Source organism: Aythya ferina (assembly GCF_964211825.1).
Source record: "Aythya ferina genome assembly, chromosome: 2".
NCBI lineage: Eukaryota > Metazoa > Chordata > Aves > Anseriformes > Anatidae > Aythya > Aythya ferina.
Genome location: NC_140297.1, coordinates 55,173,446 through 55,196,155, shown reverse-complemented (window position 1 = coordinate 55,196,155; position 22,710 = coordinate 55,173,446). Strand labels below are relative to the sequence as shown.

The 22,710-nt window shown below is 39.7% G+C and overlaps 1 protein-coding gene across 2 annotated transcripts in view; it reads left to right on the top strand.

Moving 5' to 3' along the window:
* Nucleotides 1–20,387: 20,387 nt before the first annotated feature.
* The window catches only part of RAMP3 (receptor activity modifying protein 3), a 52,119-nt gene continuing 49,796 nt past the window's right edge, over nucleotides 20,388–22,710 (top strand). Inside the window, exon 1 of one of the 2 annotated variants that reach the window (XM_084511924.1) lies at nucleotides 20,388–20,544. In XM_084511924.1, the coding sequence (XP_084368050.1) occupies nucleotides 20,493–20,544 (52 nt within the window). In that variant the 5' untranslated portion in view covers nucleotides 20,388–20,492. The remainder of the gene's footprint in view (nucleotides 20,545–22,710) is intronic. The other variant, XM_084511925.1, reaches the window with a different exon arrangement.

The following is a 22,710-nucleotide window of genomic DNA, read 5'->3' as shown; positions in this document are numbered from 1 at the left end:
GAAACACATCTGATATAAATAGAGTACCTTTCTGTTTTAGCCACTGAGTGGTACTAGATGGTTCTGGCATTCATTACCTTGACAGCTATTCTTTTGTTAGTGTAATTAAGTACCAGTTGGACCTGCAGACTCATCACAGGGAACAGTGGTATGTTTACTGTGATATGGACTTTTTACTCATTTCTAATTTATTTATTTTATTTCCTATCATTCAGTCCAAGCAAATTTCCTGTTCCTTAAATTTCCCTATAATTCTGCTTGATTTGATTCTTTCTATTAGGTTTCCTGCCAGGTTACATTTACTTTTCAATTTTCTGACTTTTTGCTGATCACTGTGCTTTTTGTGAGATAGTTATTTCATTCTCTTTCCTTCCCTGCCTTAATCCTTATTTTCACCATCCTCTTTTCAGTTCTCTTACCTGTATGCTTTTCACAGATACCTGATCCACTACATAGGCATGAAGCATATGTACATCAGTTAAACAGAAAAATGTGCTTTACTGTCTAGCAGATGAATAACAGAGACCACACACAGTGACCTGTTCATGAACAGAATTATTGCTTCTTTGCACTTTGTGAGCCATGTGATCTTGTTGCTTTGAATTCATGTCATTAGTTAATTACAAATATTTATTCTCTGTTTGCAGCACTCTGTGGGAAAACCTGTTTCCACCAAAATCAAAATTCCATTTGAAGACTAAGTTTAAAATATGTATATTTTTCTAAAAGTCCACATTCACTAATAAACACAGGACTGAAAAAATAAAAACAAAAGATAAACATTGGCTATTTTTTCTCTATCATTTTGCTAACATTGAAATGCTAAAACTTAACTTCTGCTTACCAAATTGATAGTTCACTTTGAGACAGTGACTAAAACCCCACAACTCTTGGAGATGCTTATTAAACATTTATTCTGTTTTTCTTGTTTTTGTTGATTTCCATCTTTTATTATTTAGTTTACAATCATTGGACTAACCTTAGTTTAGTCAGTTTTGAAAACTAATCTGTTTTACACTCTGAATCTCTTTATCTCTTATGTTAATTTATAAGTCTCATATAACAGCTTCTCCCCCCCCCCCCTTCTTCCTATAGTAACTTTTCTTTCTTCTACAATTTGCTTTATTTTTATTTTTAAATTTAAGCAGAGCCTTTTTTAAAGCTCTGAACATCTTGGCCTTTAGTATTTTTATATTTTTCTGACAAACTCTTTGTTCAGAGAGTGATCTTGCCTTTTGTTAAATTGTATGTCATAAAAGAAAACTGGAAGTCACCTAGTCCAGTCCCTTCAAATGGTTGTGAAATTATTTCCTACTCAGTATTTTTCAACACTTTTTTTTTTTTTTTTTAATTCCATTTTTTAAATATCAAAAGATACAAAGGTAGTAATTCTTTGTATTAGAAAATTATAACATAGTTTCATAGACCCCCTGGCTTATCTTCTTCACACTCAATCATTTTTTCTCATTCTATTTGCATTCTATACTTCTAAACTTGTAAGAATTACAAAAATCCTCTTTTTTCTTTTTTTCCAGTGAGTTTAAATTTTTTTTTCAACGATTAATCTATAGCCATGATTTCATGTCTGCCCCTTGCTACTTATTTTCTTTAGTTCTCTGTGGTCTGTTTTTGTTACCAGTATTAGACTTTTCTTAGCCTCTGTTCAAGGCTTTGTTGTAGTTGATTGTAATTGATTTGAACAATTCTCTTCCTCTGCAAATGTAATTGCTGTCTCTAATACAACTGTATAATAATCTGTATGGTACTGAAGATGACCGCTTTTTACCTAGAAGACCTGTCAATCTCTCATGCTTATTAGAAACTCATTTTTCATCTTACCCTTTTCGTTTTCTGCCTCCCACAAACTAGGCTGGACAGGACATGAAAAGGATGGTTCAGGATGGGAAAGGCATGTTAATCCACAAGTTGACTCTTTCTTGCCAGTATTAAAGCTAGTCACTGGATTGAAGTGGAATTCTACTGCAATTGAATATGTATCTGTTAACATATATTGTTGAGGGCTTCTGTTTTTAAAGATGAATGATTTGTGATCACCTTAGCCAGATTCCAGCATAGGACACGCAACAAATGATATCCTTGCAGCTTTGTCTGTATTTATTATTATTCTTCAGTTTCTAGTCTAAATAAGTAAGTTTTGTTGTTTAGTGTAGTTAAATGTCTATTCTATTCCACTGTGGAAGAGATTGGATTTCAGGTTATAGTAAATGTTTATCAAATTAAATCTACATAATAGCAACAAAAAATAGTACATGTACTGTGTTTTGAGATCCACAACAATCTGCAAGGAAATGTGAAAGTGCAAAGATAATTATTCATTTCTGTGGGGGATTGAAACCAGAAAAGGGAGAAGAACCTCCACTCATGTGCAATCTCTTCTCTGTTCTTTGCTGTAAGGTCAGGAATCCAATCTCCAGAATTTATGAAACTGGCATGACTCAGCACCCTCTTGAAAAGTACCTTGCCCACAGAGCTGTCTTGGGGCTTACCTTGCAGAGCAGCATGTCACAGTGTAGGATGTGGTCCTGTCTGGGATTTCGTGCACCTTTCAATTTGATAAAGAAATTGAGGTATCTGTATCCAGTTTGGGGAATGAAACAATTGGGGGAAAAGAAAGAAAGATTTTCTTCATTTTTCTTCTGTGAACTTAAAAAAAAAAAAAAAAAAAAAATGAAATTACTGATTTATCAGCCACTTAGCTGGTGGGGCTGTGGAAAAAGACAGCACTTCAGTGCAGGTGGAACACATAAGCCACCAGCCCCCTTCCATTGCTAAATTCTGATGAAATGAGTGAAGACACTGACTTTTGTGATAGTTGTTTCCTCAAAGGACAGGCTTTGAAACCTGTATCTTTGTCAGAAAAACACATGAGAAAGTGAGGCTTAAATCAGACATCCTTAGAGTGCTTTGATGTTATTGTAAATACTGGGAATGTTCCCTCCTTTTCTCTGAGGCACATTGGATATCTATCCAAGTCTTTGGACAGATGGATCTGATAGCATTAGAGTCTGGTGAACTTTTCTGAGTTCAAGAGAAAATACCAAATGCAGAGAGAGAGCAAGAGGTGAGCAGGTTATCCACCAGGAGTGGTGGGAGTGCTACAGCACTGGTTGTGTAGACATGTTGAAGAGATGAGGAAGTGAGTCTAAGTCAGGTGAGGTTACTGTTGCTTTTTCTTCTCTAAACTTCTGTGCTTAGCTCATTTTAAAAAGAATATGTGTGGGACTCTAGCTGAGCTAGAGCAGAAATGAGGGGAAAAAGAGACCTCAAAAGTTATGGTAGTGCATCTAGATATTTAAAGATCTTTCATCATCAGTGTTGTCCCTGTCATTTATAGTGACTTGCAGTGTCTAACAGCTTTAAATCTGCCTATTTCTTCCCATCTCTTGTTATTTACAGATAGTAATATTCAGGTGTTTTCTGCGTTGGTATTTCTATGTTACCCTATTTCTCAAAGTGATTTCTTCACATATATGAACACCTTTACCTCTAAAATGATAGAGGCAATGGATTTTCATCAAACTCTTGGTGTCTTTACTAGGTAAATGATTACCTTTCCCAGCCTTTAAATGCTTTCTGCATGGTTCTTGCATTTTAATCAGTTGACCAATTGAACGCAGATGTTTCAGCTGTTCACCTCTAAAGCAATGATATTCAGTAGCAAACAGAGATCCTGAAATGCTTGTAGGGCTGTCTCTATTCAAAAAGTTAATTTGCTACAGTAGGCAGTTAATTCTGTCTTTCTCTCTTCTACCTTATATTAATTGTTTAGCACTGTAATAACACTTGTAAAAGAAAAGTACATTGAAGATAGTTTGTTGTCTGAGATACAGCTGTATTGATGCTACTTAATTATATCCAAAGAAAAGTACCCTTTTTGGAATTTTACAAAGCAATCTTAAAATATTTCAAAATAAGATGTTGAGAGTTTATGTAGTAATATCACAAGCTTATAAGTGGAGCACTGTTGCTCATTCAGAGCAAAAACTAATTATGTCTCTTTGGATGAAAGATGTGCAAATCTCCACCTTGCTTCCAACTTTAAGATATATTCTGAAACCAAAAATATTTGTTTGCGCATCTAAAAATGCACATCTGCAGTGGATAATAGTGAAATGTAGGTGGTAGTAATTTGTTGGTTTTGTTTCTAAATCATTTGTAGATTAAATGCTTTCAATCAGAATTTTTGTCTTTCTACTTGTCATGGTTTTGGCTAGGACAGAGTTAATTTTCTTCATAGAGGCTCACACAATGTTGTGTTTTGGATTTTTGATGAAAACAGTGGTAATAACACACTGATGATTTTGGTTGTTGCAGAACAGTGTTTACACAGAGCTTTTCAGCTTCAGACTTTTCAGCATCTCATGCTGCCCACCCAGTGAGGAGACTGGGGTTGCACCAAAAGCTGAGAGGAGACACAGCCAGGACTGCTGACCCAAACTGGCCAAAGAGATATTCCGTATCATACAATAATGTTCTCTGCAATAAAAGTTGGGGTAAAGAAGGAGGAAGGGTGTGGGTTGGGGTCCAGGGGACACAACAACATGTGGAGTGATGGCATTCATCTTCCCAAGAAACCGTTGTGTGTGATGAGCCCTGCTTTCCTGGAAGTGGCCAAACACCTGCCTGCTGATGGGAAGTAGTGAATGAATTCTTGGTTTTGCTTTGCCTGCACACAGTTTTTCCTTTACCTAATAAAATATCTTTATCTCAACCCATGAGTTCTTGCACTTTTACCTTTCTGATTCTCTCCCTCATCCCAGTAGGGGAGAGTGAGCAAGTGGCTGTGTGGTATTTACCTGCCTACTGGGACTAAACCTCAGCAATCCTTTTTGGCACCCAATGTAGTGTCTGAAGGGTTTGAGATGATGACAGATTTGATTGCAGTGTGGAGTGTGCTAAATCAAATCAACAGATGTTATAGTTGTTTAACTACTAATTGCCAGGCTTCTTTGCTTACCATGGAGCTTGCTTGACTTTATTACAGTCCAGTGCTTGTTAGTGGCTGCCTTTGCTTCTGTTGTTTGTTCTACTCCTTATCTTGCTTTGCTGTGCCTGTGGACATTTTGATAACAGCTACTGCCATGAGCCTGGGCTGGCAGACAGCCAGGGCATTGTTGATGTCCCTTTGCTGCTGTACTGGACAGGCTGGAACTCCAGACTGATCTCGAGTCAGAGGGACTGTGACCTGTGGATGTGCCCACATGGTAAAGAAGTCGTAGAGCACTCAGTGTTCTCCATGTCTGTTGTTACATGTTCACCCCTCTCATCCATCAGAAGGGGCATTGATACCTTACACTCTCCTTGGTCTTTCTTTTTTTGAGCAATATACCTATAGAATTCCCTCCTGTTATTCCTTGGATCCCTTGCCAAGATCAGTTCCATCTATGCCTTGGATTTACTGATCCCATCCCTGCACATCTGGACAGCATCCCTGTGCTCTTCCCAGACCACATGTCACTGCTTCCACTGCCTGTGCATTTCATACAATCATAGAGTCACAGAATATATGAATTGGAATGGACACACAAGGACCATCGAGTCCAACTTCTGAGTCCCCATAGGACCACCCAAAAGATCAGACCATGTGTCTGAGAGCATTGTCCAAATGCTTCTTGAACTCTGAGGGCTTGATGCTGTGACCAGTTCCCTGGGGAGCCAGTTCCAGTGCCCAACCACCCTCTCTGTGAAGAACCTTTTCCTGATATCCAGCCTGAACCTCCCTTGTCGCAGCTTCAGGGTGTTCCCTTGGGTCCCATCACTGGTCACCAGGAAGAAGAGATCAGCACCAGCCTCTTTGCTCCCCCTTGTGAGGAAGGTGTAGCCCATGATGAGGTTTTCCCTCAGTCTCCTCTTCTCCAGGCTGAACAATCCAAGTGACTTCAGCTGCTCCTCATACACATTCCCCTCTAGACCCTTCACCATTTTCGTTGCCTTCCTTTGGACACTCTAGCAGCTTTATGTCTTTCTTATACTGTGGCACCCAAAACTTCACACAGTACTCAAGGTGAGGCCACACCAGCGCAGAGCTGAGCAGGACAATCACTTCCCTTGGCTGGCTAGCAATGCCATGCCTGATGCACCCCAGGATATGGTTGGCATTCCTGGCCACTAAGGCACACTGCTGGGTTATGTTCAGCTTTCTGTTGATCAAAACCTCCATATTCCTTTCTGTGGGGCTGCTCTCCAACATCTTGTCACCCAGTCTGTACATGTAACCAGGGTTGCCCCTTCCCAGGTGCAGAATCCAGCATTTGCTCTTGTTAAACTTCATATTTATTGTTGGTGATTGCCCAGCTTTCTAATTTGTCCAGATCTCTCTGCAAGGCCTCACCACCTTCGACAGAGTCTACAGCTCCACCTAATTTGGTGTCATCCACAAACTTGCTCAAAAAACCTTCAAGTCCTTCGTCCAAATCATTTATGAAAACATTGAAGATGACTGGTCCTAAAATGGAGCCCTGGGGAACCCCACTAGGAACAGGTTGCCAGTCTGATGTAGCCCCATTTACAAGAACCCTCTGGGCCCAACCCATCAGCCAGTTGTTCACTCATTTATTATTCTTTTATATAACCGGATTCTGGTCATTTTGTCCAGAAGGATACTGTGAGAGACAGTTTTGAAAGCTTTACTGAAATCTAGGAAGATTACACTTACTGTCTTTCTTTGGTCAACTAGCTGGGTGATCTTTTCTAGAAGGAAATTAAGTTTGTTAGACATGACCTTCCCCTAGTGAACCCATGTTGGCTCTGTGGCTCTGACCAATGACTGTGTTGTCTTTTATGTGTTTTTCAATAACTCCCAGAATAATCTTTTCCATAATTTTACTGGGCACTGAAGTGAGACTGACAGGCCTGTAGTTGCCAGCATCTCCCTTCTTGACCTTCTTGAATATTGGGACCACATTTGCCACCTTACAGTCAGCTGGGACCTCTCCAGATTCCCAAGACCATTGAAAAATAATTGAGAGAGGTCCCATGATGGCATCAGCCAGCTCTCTGAGTACTCTGGGATGAATCCCATCAGGCCCCATGGGACTGTATGCATCCAGGTGGAGCAGCAAATCCTGCACAAGTTCAGTTCCTTAATTTCCTTCTTGCCCCTCAGTTTGACCATCAGGCCCTTGCTCAGCCATCCAGTCTGCCCTCACTGCCCACTTTCTAACACAGAGGGATGGAGAGTTCTTGTGCTCTAAGGAAAACATCCTTGAAGAGTCGCCAGCTCTGTTCAGCTTCCTTGGTTTGATCCATTTTAGGTAGTTCAAAGGCACATCCTTTTTTTTTAGAGGAATTGTTTTTTCTTTTATCAATATAAAATTTAGCCACTGTACACAAAATTTGTCCAAGCAGAGAAGTATTATAAAGAGAATTTAAAGAGATGGGTAGCAATATATTTAAATGCTGAGGAGCTTGTATTTTTTTCTTTATTGACATAATATTTCAAAATCTCTATGCCTAAAGCATATGTTTTAGTTCTTGCTGATTATTGTTTTGGCAGAAGAATATAGACAAACAAAATATTTGTATCCCAACATCTCACCAGCTTGATAGGCAAAAGCAGTGAATTATAACAATAAAAATGTGATGATTTGTAGATATTTAATACGTTATCTTCATATATCAGTGTATGGTATCAATGTAACAATGTTGGCAGGAATGGTAAGAAGAGAGGTGTTTTGACTAGTCAGGAAAACAAAATGATACCTCAAGAAAACTCCCTGAAATGTAGCCTATGCTGAAGAAAGACCTTTGGATCCTTGTTTTTGGTATATGGAGCCTGAGTTCATGTTTAAATATTACAGGGACAGGTACTCTAGAAGCTCGTGGAGTATTACAAGTTTTCATGACTGCTCTTTAAAGAGATTGTTGATAATAGCACTGAAATTAGAGCCCATTAATGGGTATTTTAGCCAGTAACAAAGGATGCCAGTCCTTAGCCTGGCAGACCAAAACTTATCAGTAATGTCCTTTACTGACCTTGCAATGTATTTATCACAGAAAACAAAGTGAATTCCATCATCTCCTTTGTCCTATGGCCCAGCTCTTCTCCCAGCTAGGCAGGTCACTATTTCTTGATACTTTACTTCTAGAGTCCACCCTTCCTTTTTGGTAACAACACAGGACATTGCATCAGTCAGCTACAAGCTGTTCCTTCATAGCTTCTTACATTTCCTATCTTTGCTTGTTAACATCTCTTACAACAATATTGTTTTTGCTGTTCCCTCCAGCTTGTTTCCTTTTGTCCTGGCTGCAGGTATGCTGTTTCTAGTTGTTATCTTCAGCGCATGCTGAAGACTTATGAATACATTAGACTTACAAGAACTGCTGCTATGTGAGGGTTTATTTACGCTAATCTGGGATATATATATATAGATGTATAAACCCACTGACATACATGCATACATTGAAATCTATATATATATTCACTGACACTATATGTTTGTATATATATATATATATATATATATATATGTATTTGTGTGTGTGTGTGTGTTACTTTTTCCTGGTTGTTTCTAAGAAGTGATTATGATCATTTTGTACTATGAGTGGGCAGAAGTAAAAGCTGTTTTTAACGTGAACAACGATGTTTTCACTAAAAGAACAGCTTGTTCTGACAAATTCTAAAAAATTATCATTTCAGATAGAAACCCAGCTGGGGCTTTCTTCTGTGGCCTGCTATAACATCCACAATAACAAAATCAGCAACTTTCCCTTTTCTCCTTCTACATCACTCAACAAATAAGGCTTATGGGAGACAGACCAGCGGTCATTCTGCATTTAAAGGATGTGAAAAAACTTGCTGGGGTGATTTGTCATGAAGTATATATTCTGCCTCTGTCAGTTAACTAAATAGTTAACTAAATATTTACTTTCTATACAGTAACCTTTGCTTAAGTGGTATCTAGCTGAGGTTTTAAAAACTGTTCTACCCAGCTGAGTCACTTTTTAAATTATTATTATTATTTATTTTAATTGTCGTGGGGAAAACCTTCTCATTCCATGTGGTTTAAAACAAATCAGGATCAAAGTGCTATATTGATCTGTCAGCAACATGAAATTAAGCAGCAATCAGTGAACTCTCAGGATCAATATTAGTAATAGGATAGTTAAACCTCCAAACTGGACATATTGATATTAGTAAACATCAACAAATTTCTAAACATCCTTTATAACAAATGCAAAACGGATTGCTAGTCCCATGCTATGGATCTAATGACTGTTGCCCTTCACTGCGTTATGCTGAGACCTAAAATGTGTCCATTCCATCTTCAGTGTACTTTGGTACATGAGACAGACTGATAGCTGCACCTAGATTTTTATCTACTGATGTCCACCTCAAATAACTGTGCTTTTTAAGGAGTATTCAGAGGCTATAGTGAGGATGACCAATTCCCGTATTGGGATGTCATGCTCTAGGGTAGTTCAGAAGTAGGTTTTTGATCCCTGGTTCCTGCGTATTAGCACACAACAAACTCTGAATTTACTTGCTGAACTCAAGGGAGAAGGAGAAAATAACTCAGTATTTTCTTATATTATTTTTGATCCAAATCTCTGACATCTCTGGCTTTAAAATCACTCCATTGTTTTAAACAACTGATCACTAAACTTCGATTTTTATTTTTATTTTTATTTTTATTGTTATTTTTATTTATTTTTTTTATGTTTGCACAGTAGAGGGAGCTGGCAGTTTTTAAAATATATTCAGTGTGTTGTTGCCTGTGAAGATAAGAAATGTGGGTGGAATAATGCATAAGGTTTTAACAGTGCAGCTCAGGAAGGTGATGGACATTTATTCTGAGCCATTAAGTGAAGTGAGTCAGAGGATTGTGAGTTAGTGGCATTAATGGCCTTTAATGGCAGCACTACTATGAGTAGAGGCAACATGCTGCTCAACCATATGATTTGCAGCTGATTTTATTAAACTACAGCTTGCCTTGCTGCTGTTGATGTTCACAAATATTTATTTAATGGAACAATTTAAATGAAAGACATGCACATATATGAGAAAATTTTCAGTTACATTTTTATGATTTGAAATCCATTTTTTTTTTCCCCTCATCTTGTATTTTAGTTTCTGTCAGGCTGGTTTCAGTACAGCCTCAGATTTGGTCTGTCAGAGCTGCCATTATAAAGCCACATGTACTTACTTGCTCCTGAGTCCGTTTCTGTGAAAATGATCCAGGTTAACCTCTCATTTTCCTGCCTCTGTAGGATTAAACTATCTATGCTAAACACATTTGGATAAAACTGGGCAAGGGAGAAGCTGTATATTTAGCTGTGCTGCTAGATCTGGAAGAAAGTATAAACCAGTCTTATCTGCTGCCTTCCCAGATCCACAGGCACCTCATACACTCTAATAAAAAGCACCTTGAACAGTGTTTATTTCCAACACATTCAGGAATGATCAGGAATGATCAAAGAATAAGTAGTCAAGTTTTCTTCATTGTAATTTCTTGGGAGTCTCTAAACAGACGCAGAGAAGTATGGGGAGACTTTCCTGCTCTGCTGAGGACAGAATTTCTATCAAGTAATTTGGCTATATCCCAGCTTCCTTACTAATTACAGAGAGGGCCAGCTCAATCTGCTTCTTCTCAGGGTGCATCTGCTGTGTGGCACAACACCTGTGCTGGGTGGGTAGGCAGAGCAGTTGGAGGATAGAGACCTCATAATACAGCTTAGGCACATCACACTGCCATGGTGATCTCATGTCAAAGCCATGGTGATCTCTGTGGGTGTGAGTGCTTGTGGTACTACCAGTTGGAGAAGCCTTGTTTTCCTTCATGACCTCTGTCTGTTTAAGGATTAGAGATGCATAAGGGAAACGTAAGTGTATAAAGGTGTTGGCAAAAGATAGAGAGGGGTGTGTTTTGAAGGAGTTTTCATATAAGGATGAGTTTGAAAAATGAATTTAAGCAGCAGGATTTTCTTAATGTAATGAGCTGGTGAGAGCAGGTGAACTTGTGGCTTAAATTACTTTGAATTCAATTAGCAGGGGATACAATAGAACAAGAACTCTAGCAACATGGACAGACAGACCTTAAGCAACAGGAGAGGGCAGCATAAAAATAATCAAACCTTTGATATGTGAACTTAAATGGGATCACAAAGTTAACTATATCAACAGCTGGGGTGTGTGAAAGACAGTGATGATGACAGTGCTCACCCAAGTGGCAGAATGAGGCTTGGGGGATGAACAGCAGGCTGGAACAGCTCTGAAGAGCTGCCTCTTGACCAAGTCACCTCACAACCAGCAGTGGGATGTCTCAAAGGAGACATTAGGATGATGGTGTGAGAGGCAGCATTAGGCAGAGAGGAAAAGGTCAAGATCGAAGCAGCAGATTAGAGACAAAGTTATCCAGAGACTGTGGGAAACAAAAGGGAGCCAAGGAGACTGAGTAGAGAAAAAAGGCTGACTGGAAGACGATAGAGTGACATTTGAGAAAAAGACAGAAAACTAGACAACAGTTATGAACAGATAGAGCTGTCAGGATCCTGAGTTCATTAACAGGCCTTAAGGAACCCCGCACAGGACCCCCCCACACCATCTCCTGGGGCTAGGGGCACAACTCTCTGGCTCAGGCTGAAGTGCCCCATCCTGCCCTGAGCCCCACGGCTGGTGGGCTTGGTCCAGGCTTGCCTCTGGCCCCATCTCTTGGCTGGCTTCCTTGGCTAGGTCCTGGACACAGCTGGGGCTGTGTCAGAAGTGTGGACTGGGAGGGTAATGCACTTGGTGGTGTAGGAAGTTGTAGGGTGCAACAGGAACAGCAGTAAAAAGTGATGTTGGAAAAATAGTGGGAGCAGCATTTTGGAAACAGAAATTATCATTTTTCTGTTGGATTTCTGTGTTTTGTTAGCTGTGTTATTAGAATTGATTGCTCTATAATCTATTATTTAATCATCTTAAGTCACTTATTCTTCTGTTTATTTGCAGGTGACTACAGGAGTGACAGTTTATGCTATTACCACAGGGTGTCTCTCCCTGGTAAAGTTTGATATCCTATCTCTTATGACCCATATAATCTCTGGTCCGATAATTACTTTCTCTTTTTTTTAGTTGAGATATCTCACTTCAAAGGATTTCTTTGATTAAATGTATCCATTAATATTATCTCTAGAATAAAAAAGGAAATGTGCTTCTTTGCATAAATCCTCTCAGTTGCTGCTTGGACAGCATATTTTTCTACAGCCCTCTAAGGAAGATAAGCGTCTTTTGAAGTTTAGTTTGAATGGAAGCCCTGCTATCAATTAACGAATATTTGATAGGTTCCAGAATTAATTAATTGAAGAAAGCAAATATCTATGTAAGTAAATATCTAAAGTAAATATCTACTGCAGGAAACATATATGCCCATCTCTTACACAGACTGATTTAATGTAAATCCATGGAATTGTTCACCTGAGGAACAGTATCATTCTTGGGCTTTCTCAATCCATCTCACAAACTATCACAATGCTACCCACAATGCTGATTTTTTACTTAGTAGACAAGTTAAAGAAATATTGTTTAGGAAGTTTTGATATTTTTGTTCATTATAGTCATTTCTTCTAGGAAAGAAAGAAATATTAAATGAGTGTTAAAGGGAATCTCTTCCTTTAAGAGATAGGATTGCTATCTCAACCCATGAAAACAGTTTTCTTTATGAGATCAATTGCAGACATTTATTCAGAGTTAGATTACCAATATTATGAAGAGCAGATGATAAACAGAGATGATCCAGATAGAGGAACAGCTGGAACATGGGCAGAAGACAGGGCAAGTTTAAAATATTTGGGAGTAATGCTCCCTTTAAAAGTAGTTGCCAGATTTATGGTGTGCATTGATAGATACTTTTGGTTAAATATTTATGCTTTTTTTTTTTTTTTTTTTTTTTTTTTTTTTCCCCCCCACAGGCACTTTAAGGACTTTTGGGGAAGTATAATTATATCTTTGCTCTGGGGCATTCTGTCCGGGTTTTCTTTGATATATGCATTTGTTTTAACCTTTGAGGGAAGACTGAGGCAAATGACAGACTTGTAACAGCAGTGCAAAAAAACACCTTGCATGGGTTCAAAATTGCTTGACATCACTGAGAACTTTAAATCTTGGCTTTTGGTCTGGGGAGAATTCGTAGTTTCTGATACCTCTTGCTTCCCTGAGCACAAGGCTGTACTTTCCCCTTATGGCTCTTCTACACTGGGATTTCCCTCAATTATTCCAGTTACTCCAGCCAACATCAAGCAGTAAATTCCACCTGACATCATTGAGCTGCAACTGATTAATCAGCCAGCTGATATACTAGATGGAGATGCCGTGTGTGCATGTGTCCTGTTGGTACAACACCTGCTCTGCCTGTCATCCACTTACTCACATCCTTCCTCTGATTTAAAAATCTCAGGAGACAATGGCAAGGATAGCTTGCCTTTGGAATATTTTACATTTATATCTACTGGCAAAGGAGCTGCCTATCTCAGTTAATCTAAGTTATTTAAAGCATTCAGCCTATCATGCTCATGATCATTGTCCACTTCCTTTCTGTGTAACAATGTCTGGTACATTTAACTCATTATGAGGACAATTGCTATTTCTTTTTGTAGTTTCTGATCTATCTTGAAAACAAAGAGGACTGATAATAAGAAGAGATCCTGTTTAAGATTTCACTGATACTTCCATGAGATGTGATAACGTACTACTAGAGTTAAAGACAGGGACAGATTTTTACAGAAAATTGACTAGATATGAAGGGCTAGATATTCTGCTAAAGGTAATTAAACTTTCCATAAAGAGTGAACATTTCAAAAGAGAATCTTCTTTTCTTTCTACCATAGTTTATACTTTTATTTTAGGATATACGTTGTTTAATTTTAACTAGCCAATAAATGCATGCTTTAGTTTTCTTAATAATAGCTCAAATTTCCTTAAAATATAGGTTAATTCTCAGTGAATCAGTGATTAGCCACACCCATTTCAGCAGCGTATGCTGCTATTTGACACAGAGTGAAGATAGCGAGTGCTACCAAGATAATTCAATTCATTGTTCCCACCCATGTTTAGATCTTATTTCTGTGTTGCTTCAGATGTTTGAAAAACATAATTTTCTTTTTCTTGATTAATTTTAACCTTGATCCAGTTTACTGCACAGTAACATAAATGATTGTGGGAACACCTCAGAGGAATCGGCAAAACGATGGGAATAGGTAGCACTATTGTTGTGAGGGGAGAGTAGAGTAACTTCTCTTGCCTAAAGCGCTAGCTTGTGACTTACAGTAATTCAGCACATTTAGCTCTTCTCTCTTTTGGGGAGTCAGAAGAATCCATGCAGATGCCATATTTTTTGTTTCAATTAAACCTGTAATTGATTCAATGGTAAATGCAAACACTAATTGCATTGCTATATCAGGGAAATTATTGGTCTTTATTGAAGTCAGTCAAAGGGAGTCCCAAGGCTTAAGAATTGAAAAGTACACTCTTACAAAGTGGAAAAAAAAAAGACAACAACCACAAAACAAACCAGGTGAATGGATACATGTGGGATTCCTGGAAAAAGCTATGACAGTAATGGAAAAAAGGAGCAATTAAGTTCCTCTGACCCTTTCTTTCCTCTCTTCCCTCTTTTCAATGCCAGTGACAATCAGTGATGTGCTTTAGGCACACTGCCAACTAATTTTCTCTGAATTTCACAATGAAAAGAAAAAGCATTTACTGTGCATCACCTCTCAATCAGGGGAAAGGAATGTAATACTTATAAAGTGAATTCATGACATTAGGTAAGCTCTCTGGGTCTTATCTTGTCCTCAAGTGATGGAAACTGGAGCTCTGCACCATTGTGCTACAAAGGAGATGGGTCAAGTAAAATGTGGTAAGACAATCTCTGAGTCTGGGCACACATTTTATGCAATCTGTAGCAACTTCGGTGAGGTGGAGGCATAAGTTATCTGCAGATGAACTGTGGTTACCTTGGGGCTGTAAAGATTACAAGGTTAAAATAATATGATTTATTATGACAGAAGTATAACTGTGAATGCAATAACTACTTGAAGTCCACCTTAATAAAATTGCTTATTCATTTATTTTTTTATTTATTTTTTTTTAAAACTGCCTGTGTTTTACTTTAGAAGGATAACTGTGATATTCCTGAATAGTCCATGTTATGTCTTGCACTCTTTTTGTACTGCCAAATAACCCTTTATTAACTATGGCAATATTTTCCATTTTATATAGTGCTGCATTTTTCCGTGCTCATTTATGGAATTATCCCATCTAAGAAGCATCCTGGGATCTTACCTTGCTCAGCCCTAATGCCAGTCCTTCATTCATCTAAGAAGGATAATTGGTCCGTTTACATGCTAAGGAGATGATGGCTGGCTCGTAATTGCAGAGATCAGAGGCAGTGCATGCAATCAGAATTCCTGGCCTCACTGAACTAGAAAAGGCTTTCCTGCTTTCTGTTGCAGGTAATTTTATGTCAGGCTGTGTGCTGTTTTACCAATCTCTGCAGAGTCAGCTGAATTTCAAGGGTTATAAAAAGATTGTTAAATATTTCTTCAGAGTGCTGCAAAAGAATTAATAATTCAATTTCTGTAAAATTTTGTATAAAGAGAAATCATGACATTGTTTCTAAAAGGAAAAAAAAAATGTGGTTCCATCACTCTTCTTGTATCTTTCTCCCTAACTTTTCAAGCTGCAATTGACACATTCCCTGCAGACATTTCCTAAGCTGTTCAGTGAGTATTAAAAAAAAAAAAAAAAAAAAAAAAAAAGGCCTCTTCTGAGTGAAAAATCAGGGCCTCAAGAACATATCTGAAACATATCTGACAGTGGAGTGTTTAAAAAGACATGAATTAATCTTGTCTTTATTTAGTCTGGAAGGAATAGAACATTGTGCATGTTTTTGAACGTTTACATTAAAAGAAGCCATGATTTGTTTCCTGTGCTGAAGCTAAATTACAAAGACTTTCTTTTATGCTAAAGCTCCTGCCTGATGTACAAAAAGAACAGTAGTGCGCAACAGGAAGAAAAGATCACAATGTGCATGATGTAAACTTACAAACAGCTTTGGGACGGTCCTTTCGATAAGATAAAAACAACTGGAAATCAGCTACACGTCTTAGTTCATGCAGGTTAACTCTCAGGTCCCTTGAAAAGACCAACCAAAAAATTAAAGGCAGATCAGATTGGATGGGACTGAGGTCAGAAGAATAGTGTTTGTCCATCTACACCCTTCACAGCTGTGGTGCTGCCATGTCACTGGTGCTAGGGGCAGTAAAGCAGGGAGAGCAGAAGTCTTTCAGCTGCAGCCCAGGCTTTCAGTGGTGTGTTGGGCTCTCCTGATGTGCTCAAGCCCCCAGCTGCGGTGGGCTATGGGAAAGGGCACGTGCTTTGGTGGAGGGCCCTTGACCAAGAAATTGTCCTCCAGTGGGAGAAGCAGATACAGTGTTTGCTGCCCAAGAAGGAATGCCAGCTGCCTTCATTACTATCTGGCATGCGAAGTGGGGCTGGAAGGGATCTACCTCGAGTCCTGGTATCACCGACAACTGATAATTGTCTTTAATTGGATTAACCTAACAGCGCTATTTTAAGTGTTTCTTTCTGGTTTCCAGAGGGAGCTATTTATAGCTAAATATAGGTTAATATTTATATTCATTTTATATTTATATTTATATTTATATTCAATATAAATATATTTATTCATTATAAACAAAGGTCATTTTCTTTCACAGTAAATACAATGCAAAACACATACAAGCCACTTTAGTTATTTATTTCTTCCTGGAAATAAATGTGTTCTCCCAGAATACCTGTCTATTTTTCCTCGATCTCTTTAAAAGTAATTTTTATGTTATTAGTCGTAGGCATTGATGTTGATGGTGCAAGATAACCAAGTAGCTTGAAATTTTTTTTGGTTTTGTTTTGTTATTGCATGAAGACAGTTAACATGCTAGAAACCTAATAAAATAATTGTGTGCTCTGATTTCTTAGAAATAAGGTTCAAGTTTTCAGGTTTCAAGGCTGTCATGTAATAGCTAGGTTTGTAAAATAAAATGGTTGTAGGGGTGCTAGATAGTCACACCTCTGAAACTGAGTGCATTTTGAAATATGTATTGATTGGTTAGGTACTTAACTATGCACTATGCTCAAATGACAGAACGTGTTCACGTGTCTTGAAAAATGCAAATTTTTAGAATACTGTCAAAGTAAGTTTGCTTTCCTAATCCACATCGGCTTTTATGAAAAAAAAAAAAAGAGGATTCTTACATGTCCTTTTCTTCCCCTTCAGATCAGATCATATAAGCATAAAGAGTTTCTGCTCATCCGATTTGACTGACTTAAAATCAATTTACCTTTTCTATGCACTGTGGTTTTCCATTCATAGGGAGAGACCTTTTTAACACAGTCTGTTGGCATATTCATACTTTTCCTATATTGGTTGTAAAAATACAGAAGAAAACATACGTGTGAAATTGTGCAAACAGAATGCAGATGAGGAAATTATTTTAATGACCTGCTGGTGCCTGTTGTTTTTTTAAACTGCTGGAGTAGGAAAGTCACATTCCTAGGAGCACTGAATGGGAGAGCAAGATGACCTACTTTAGCTGAGATACAGATGAAGTGAACCTGCTCTTTCAGTCCTCATGCCAGTGAGCAATTCTAATAAAATATGGCTTTAAAATCTGAATGCAAAAATGTTATGTTAGAAGAGCACAAAAAAACTTTCCAGTCTGTAACCCAACAAGGTATTTCTTCACACAGACAAGTGAGACTTGAGGCTACAGAAAAAGGTGATGCTTTTCATAGTGTAATATCTCCAACTTTTTATGTTTTATTTTCTAAGCTTTTTTTTTTTTTTTTTTTTTTTTTTCTGTTGCATCAGTTTAGGCTCTAGAGTATGAGAGTTTACTGCTGTATGTAATGTTGCCTTGAATACTCTTGCACTTACAATAACAATGGTCCTATATGGCTTGGCTCCTTCTATCTTTTCTTGTCTTGGATTCCTTGGCAACCTTCAGTGCTGAAAAAAACTACCTATCTGTCTATTGCTATTTTTTTTTTTTTAATCTGGAGGGTACATGAAAAAGGATGATCTGCAGAGGTGGTGTTTTGGGACACTAAGACAAACTATGGTTTTGAGGTTATTGCAACTGCATATTTTTGGGGCAGGATTCAGAGCTAAGCACAGCAGAGGGAATTTGTAGCATTTCTTATTTGAATTGGATTTCTACTGGAACAGACACATAATGTTACTAAGGTAGATTTGCAGAATAAAAGAGTTCACAACCTTTCCGAAGTAAACTTGTTGGTGTTACTGCAGCTGAGGGGGAGAGACAGTCTTAATGAAAACTTTTAAATGTCTTAAATTGCCTCTTACCGAAGGTTCTAACCCTTTGACACTTGTTCATGGGTACACCTGTGTATCAGACATACTTGCTTTAGTTCACGTTGCTGAAGATATCACCTAGGATACTTGGCCTGTTATATACTACAACCTGACTGTCTCTAAACTAGTGCATTTGCCTATATATTTTAGCTATTTTTCTACCTTGAATATTTGCACTTTCATTCTATCTGCTGCAAGCATAAAATGAGAAGTGCTTGCTAAACCTTCCTAGCTGAAAGCAGTAACTTTCACTTGTAAAATTTGTAGATTTCTCATCTGAAGCATGTGAGGATGATGAATAAAGATTAGAAGAAAAATTAGTGCTGTTATTTCCATATCCTATGTGATGGAAATATTGGCTGTATGCTGTATATTGTAAAATATATTGTTGAATACATAATTAAGCACATGTCATAACACTCGTAAAGATCAGTCCAAGTTCCTGAAAATACTGATTGTTACTTCAGATATTGCCTGTAACTGATTTTATAAGGGGAACCAAGATCATAGCGATAGGAAGGATGCTATACTAGATCTGTGGTGTGAGGAGCTTTGTGTTTGTCACTGTGCTGCGCTCTGTACTTTCCTCTGCTCTTGCAGCTTGCAAGTGCTCCCGGCAAAGCACAAGTGGCAGCCCCTGTGCAGAAAGATGATCTCCTTGAGCTATGGGTAATTTATGGCTTATGGCATTTTACAAGATTTCATTTCAGTTAAGAGGAAAAAGTGACACACAAATAATAGAAAGTTTATTATAACTGATGCACTTAAATGTCTGCAGAGCTATTTCAGCACCTTGGAATTGCAGCCTTCTCTGTGGCTTCCCAGGTTTTCCATTTCCTTCAGCCTAGATAAACTCATCAATCAGAGTTACTCTTAGTTTGTGTATTCAGTAGCTTGCACTCGGATGCACGTGCAATGTGTAGTTCTGCCGTGTTTGGGGTCCCACTCTCCAAAAGCATTTGAAAGCACTGTTCTAGGCAAGTGCTTGAAGTTTTCAGGAGTGAAATGACTGACATAGAAAAGCATCTATGTTCTTGTGCATGGCATGAAAATTTTTCTTAAATTTAAAGATTTTCTGTCATTCGACCTTTAACAATGACCATGATTTAATGTTCCACTGAAAGGCAGCTACTGAGGTGAATCGTTCCTTGTGCCTAGAAACACACTCTGACTTATTATTCCCTAGCAGTACAAATATCTTTAGCTAAGAAGATATTTCTTTAGGAGCTTCTCAATCTGTTGTTTCTTGCTGGAGATGGTAAATTACTAGAGAGAGGAGAGAACTCAAAGAATAAAGCGTTTAAGTATTGATGAAAAGGAGGAGCCTTACCATCCTCCCTCTGGATAGTGCCACACAGAGATGAAATAGAGACACAAAAATAAGCATTTTTGTAGAGCTCCTGGCTGCTCTGGCTCTGTGTGGGATTAGGCTATCTCTCTGCCCATGTTCAACCGTAAATATTAAGCAAGTTAACATGTTGGTGCTGTGTAGGCCAAACTGCAGGGGCTGAGGGTGGACTAAGGCAGGTGGTCACCAGCCCCTTGTGCTTTCAGCCAGGGTGAGGTGGCAGGAGGGGAAAGGCTGTTGCAGCTCCCTGGGGCAGTAGGGGTCCCCGACTCCCCTCCCCCCCCCGTCACTGAGGGGCTGGGTGTTTGGGGGGAGAGACATTCCCTACGGGCAGGAGGGTCTCGCCCCCACCTTTGGCTCAGTAGGGTGGAAATGGTATTCCTCTGCTTGTCGTGGCTTTGGGAGGTCCTGGAGGCACAGGCTCGTCCCCACGCACACACATACGCGTGTGCATGCAGAGGCACACGCGCACACTCGTGCACATACCCCCACGCCCGCTCTTACACACATACAGGGCTCCCTCTCCCTGCCTCCACCCGGAGCATCCCCCCGGTGCAGCCCAGCCCAGCCCGGCCTTGGAGCCGCCCCCCCCGCTGCCGGCAGCCCCCCGGGGGCGGGGAAGCTGCTCCGCGCCCCCACCCCCCCGCGCCCGCCCCCGCCGCCGCCCGGGGCTGGCCGCCGCGGCATGACAAGGAGCCGCCCGCCGGGGGGCTGCGGCTGCCGAGCGGTCACCCCATGCGGCTTCTGTCCCCCCGCCGCCCAGCCGAGCCGGGATGGAGGCGCCCGGCTGCTGCCGCCGGCATCTTCCCGTCCTGCTGCTGTGGGGTGAGCCGGGGGGGCCGGGCCGGGGCGTCCCGGGTCTGGGCGCTGATGCTCCGGGACGCAGCAGCCCCGCGGGGGGCGGCGTGGACCGGCCGAGCATCCGCACGGCGCGGGGGTGAAGCTCGGAAAAGAGAATGGAGCATCTCCCGGGGAGGGAGAGAGAGAGAAGGGTCGCCTGCCGCAGGGCCCTGCGGGGACCGGGGTGCTGAGTGCGGTGTGGTGCGGGAGGGCGCTCCCCGCCGCGGAGCGGGGTGGGCTGGGGTAGAGCGCAGCATCTGCTCTGCTGGTCCCGCAAACAGCACTCCTCTGAGAGACGGACCCGACTTGGTCAGCCTCGCGGAGCCCGAATCCGACCCTGGGGGAGGCAGGTTTGGTCGCGGGAGAAGGGGAAAGTTTGCAGCTGACGATGAAGAGGGGGCTGTTGTTAGAGCGCTGAGTTACAAATGGGCATTGGTTAGAAGTGTAGATAGCCTTCAGCTCTTTTGCTAAATGTAAGATTAACTTTATTGCTAGAAATACTTGTGTAGTGCTTTTTTTTTTTTTTTTTTTTTTCATCAGGTTTCTAGTGTTAGGACTCCCAGATACAGTGTGTTGCAGTTAGGTCAAAAGCTGCTGGGAGGAGGCATTTCTGACCTTCCCTTTACAATAAACCCAGAGATGAGGTTAATTCCCCACAAGTCACAGATAGCGGAGAAGAAAATCAGACCTTGTAGATTTAGAAGGGTTATCTGAGGACTTTATAACTTCACTCACTAACTTCACACTCCTACCAAAGTACAAAGTTGGTAAACACTGGACAGCTTTCTATAAAAAGACCCACAAATAAATGAGTAGTTGTATTTATAGTGTTCAGCATCGTTGTCTTACCTGTTCGGTCAAAAGAATTACAGGTCAAATACATAATTTTTCTGGTCTCTGTGACTTGAGAATTGCTAAAATCTTATATTGATCGTTCATTTTATTTGTCTTTACTTCTCATCTGAAAATGAATAAAAAAATGTCTAACACCTGCCTTGATAGATGAGGATTTATGCAGTCTTGAAGTTAGGGAAACAAGTAGTAATTTATTTATTTATTTTTTGACTGTGGAGACATCCTGATGTTTCTGTGACTTTTACAAAACAAAATTACTTAGTGAAGATTTACTTTCAGAGAATGTGTGGAGTGAGGGACAAATCCCTGTAGCTCAGAAAGCTAGCAGACATTTTTTACCAGAGACACAGGTAAATCAATTGTGCTAGACATTTTTGACTGTGCTAGTTGCTTTCTTAAAAGCATAACAGCGAAGAAATGAGTTTAAGGATATCTGTTAACTGATAATACATCACTTTTGCTTTAAGTTGGAAAGGACAGATATAATCAAAAACTAAATTAAATCAGAGTAATTTCCTGGTAGAAAAGCCTTTTGGGAGCCTTGAAATTTTTATGACATAAAATAAGGAAAGTTTTTAATAAGGAAAGCCTTAACTGCTTGAAAACTAAACTTCTTCAAGCAATGCAAACATGCTTTTAATATCAGTTATTTCAAAAGGTTTCTATTTTGCTTTCCTCCTCATTTTCTAATGTCTTCTTTTGATTAACCAGAGACCCATGAACTCTCTGGAAGGTGAGGAGTCTTCAGTGTTAACACTCACCGAATTCTGTAGGGAGCTTGTCTTGGTAGGGACTGGGACCTTCTCCCAACTCAGGACACTGCTTTCTGAGTGTCTTTCCGTCCGTGGCTCTGAAAACATTATCGCTATATAGAATCATTGGCTGTGTTGTCTCTCTTTGCAAAGATGGCAAAAAAAAACAGTGTGTTTGCTTCTCGGAAGCTCAGAAAATACAGGAGAAGTTGGGTTTGTGGTGGTGTGTGTATGTATCTGCTGGTGGGAAGGAATCTGTGAACTGAGGTGGCTGGCACAGGCGCACATAATTGATAGTTTATCATAAGAGTGTGGATGCTTAGAAGGTATCTGTGGGTTGCAGAATCTAGGGAACTGGGAAATAATCATATATTTAAAAGAATCCAGTAGGATATTATGATATTCCACTCCTATGTATGGAAGCTAAAGCAAGGAGAAACTTAAGACATTTAATGACTTTAATGACTTGACTAAGACATATAACAGACGAAGTAGGCTTTTTATACAAGTAGTTGTTGTTTTGACATCCCTGTCCAAAACTTTG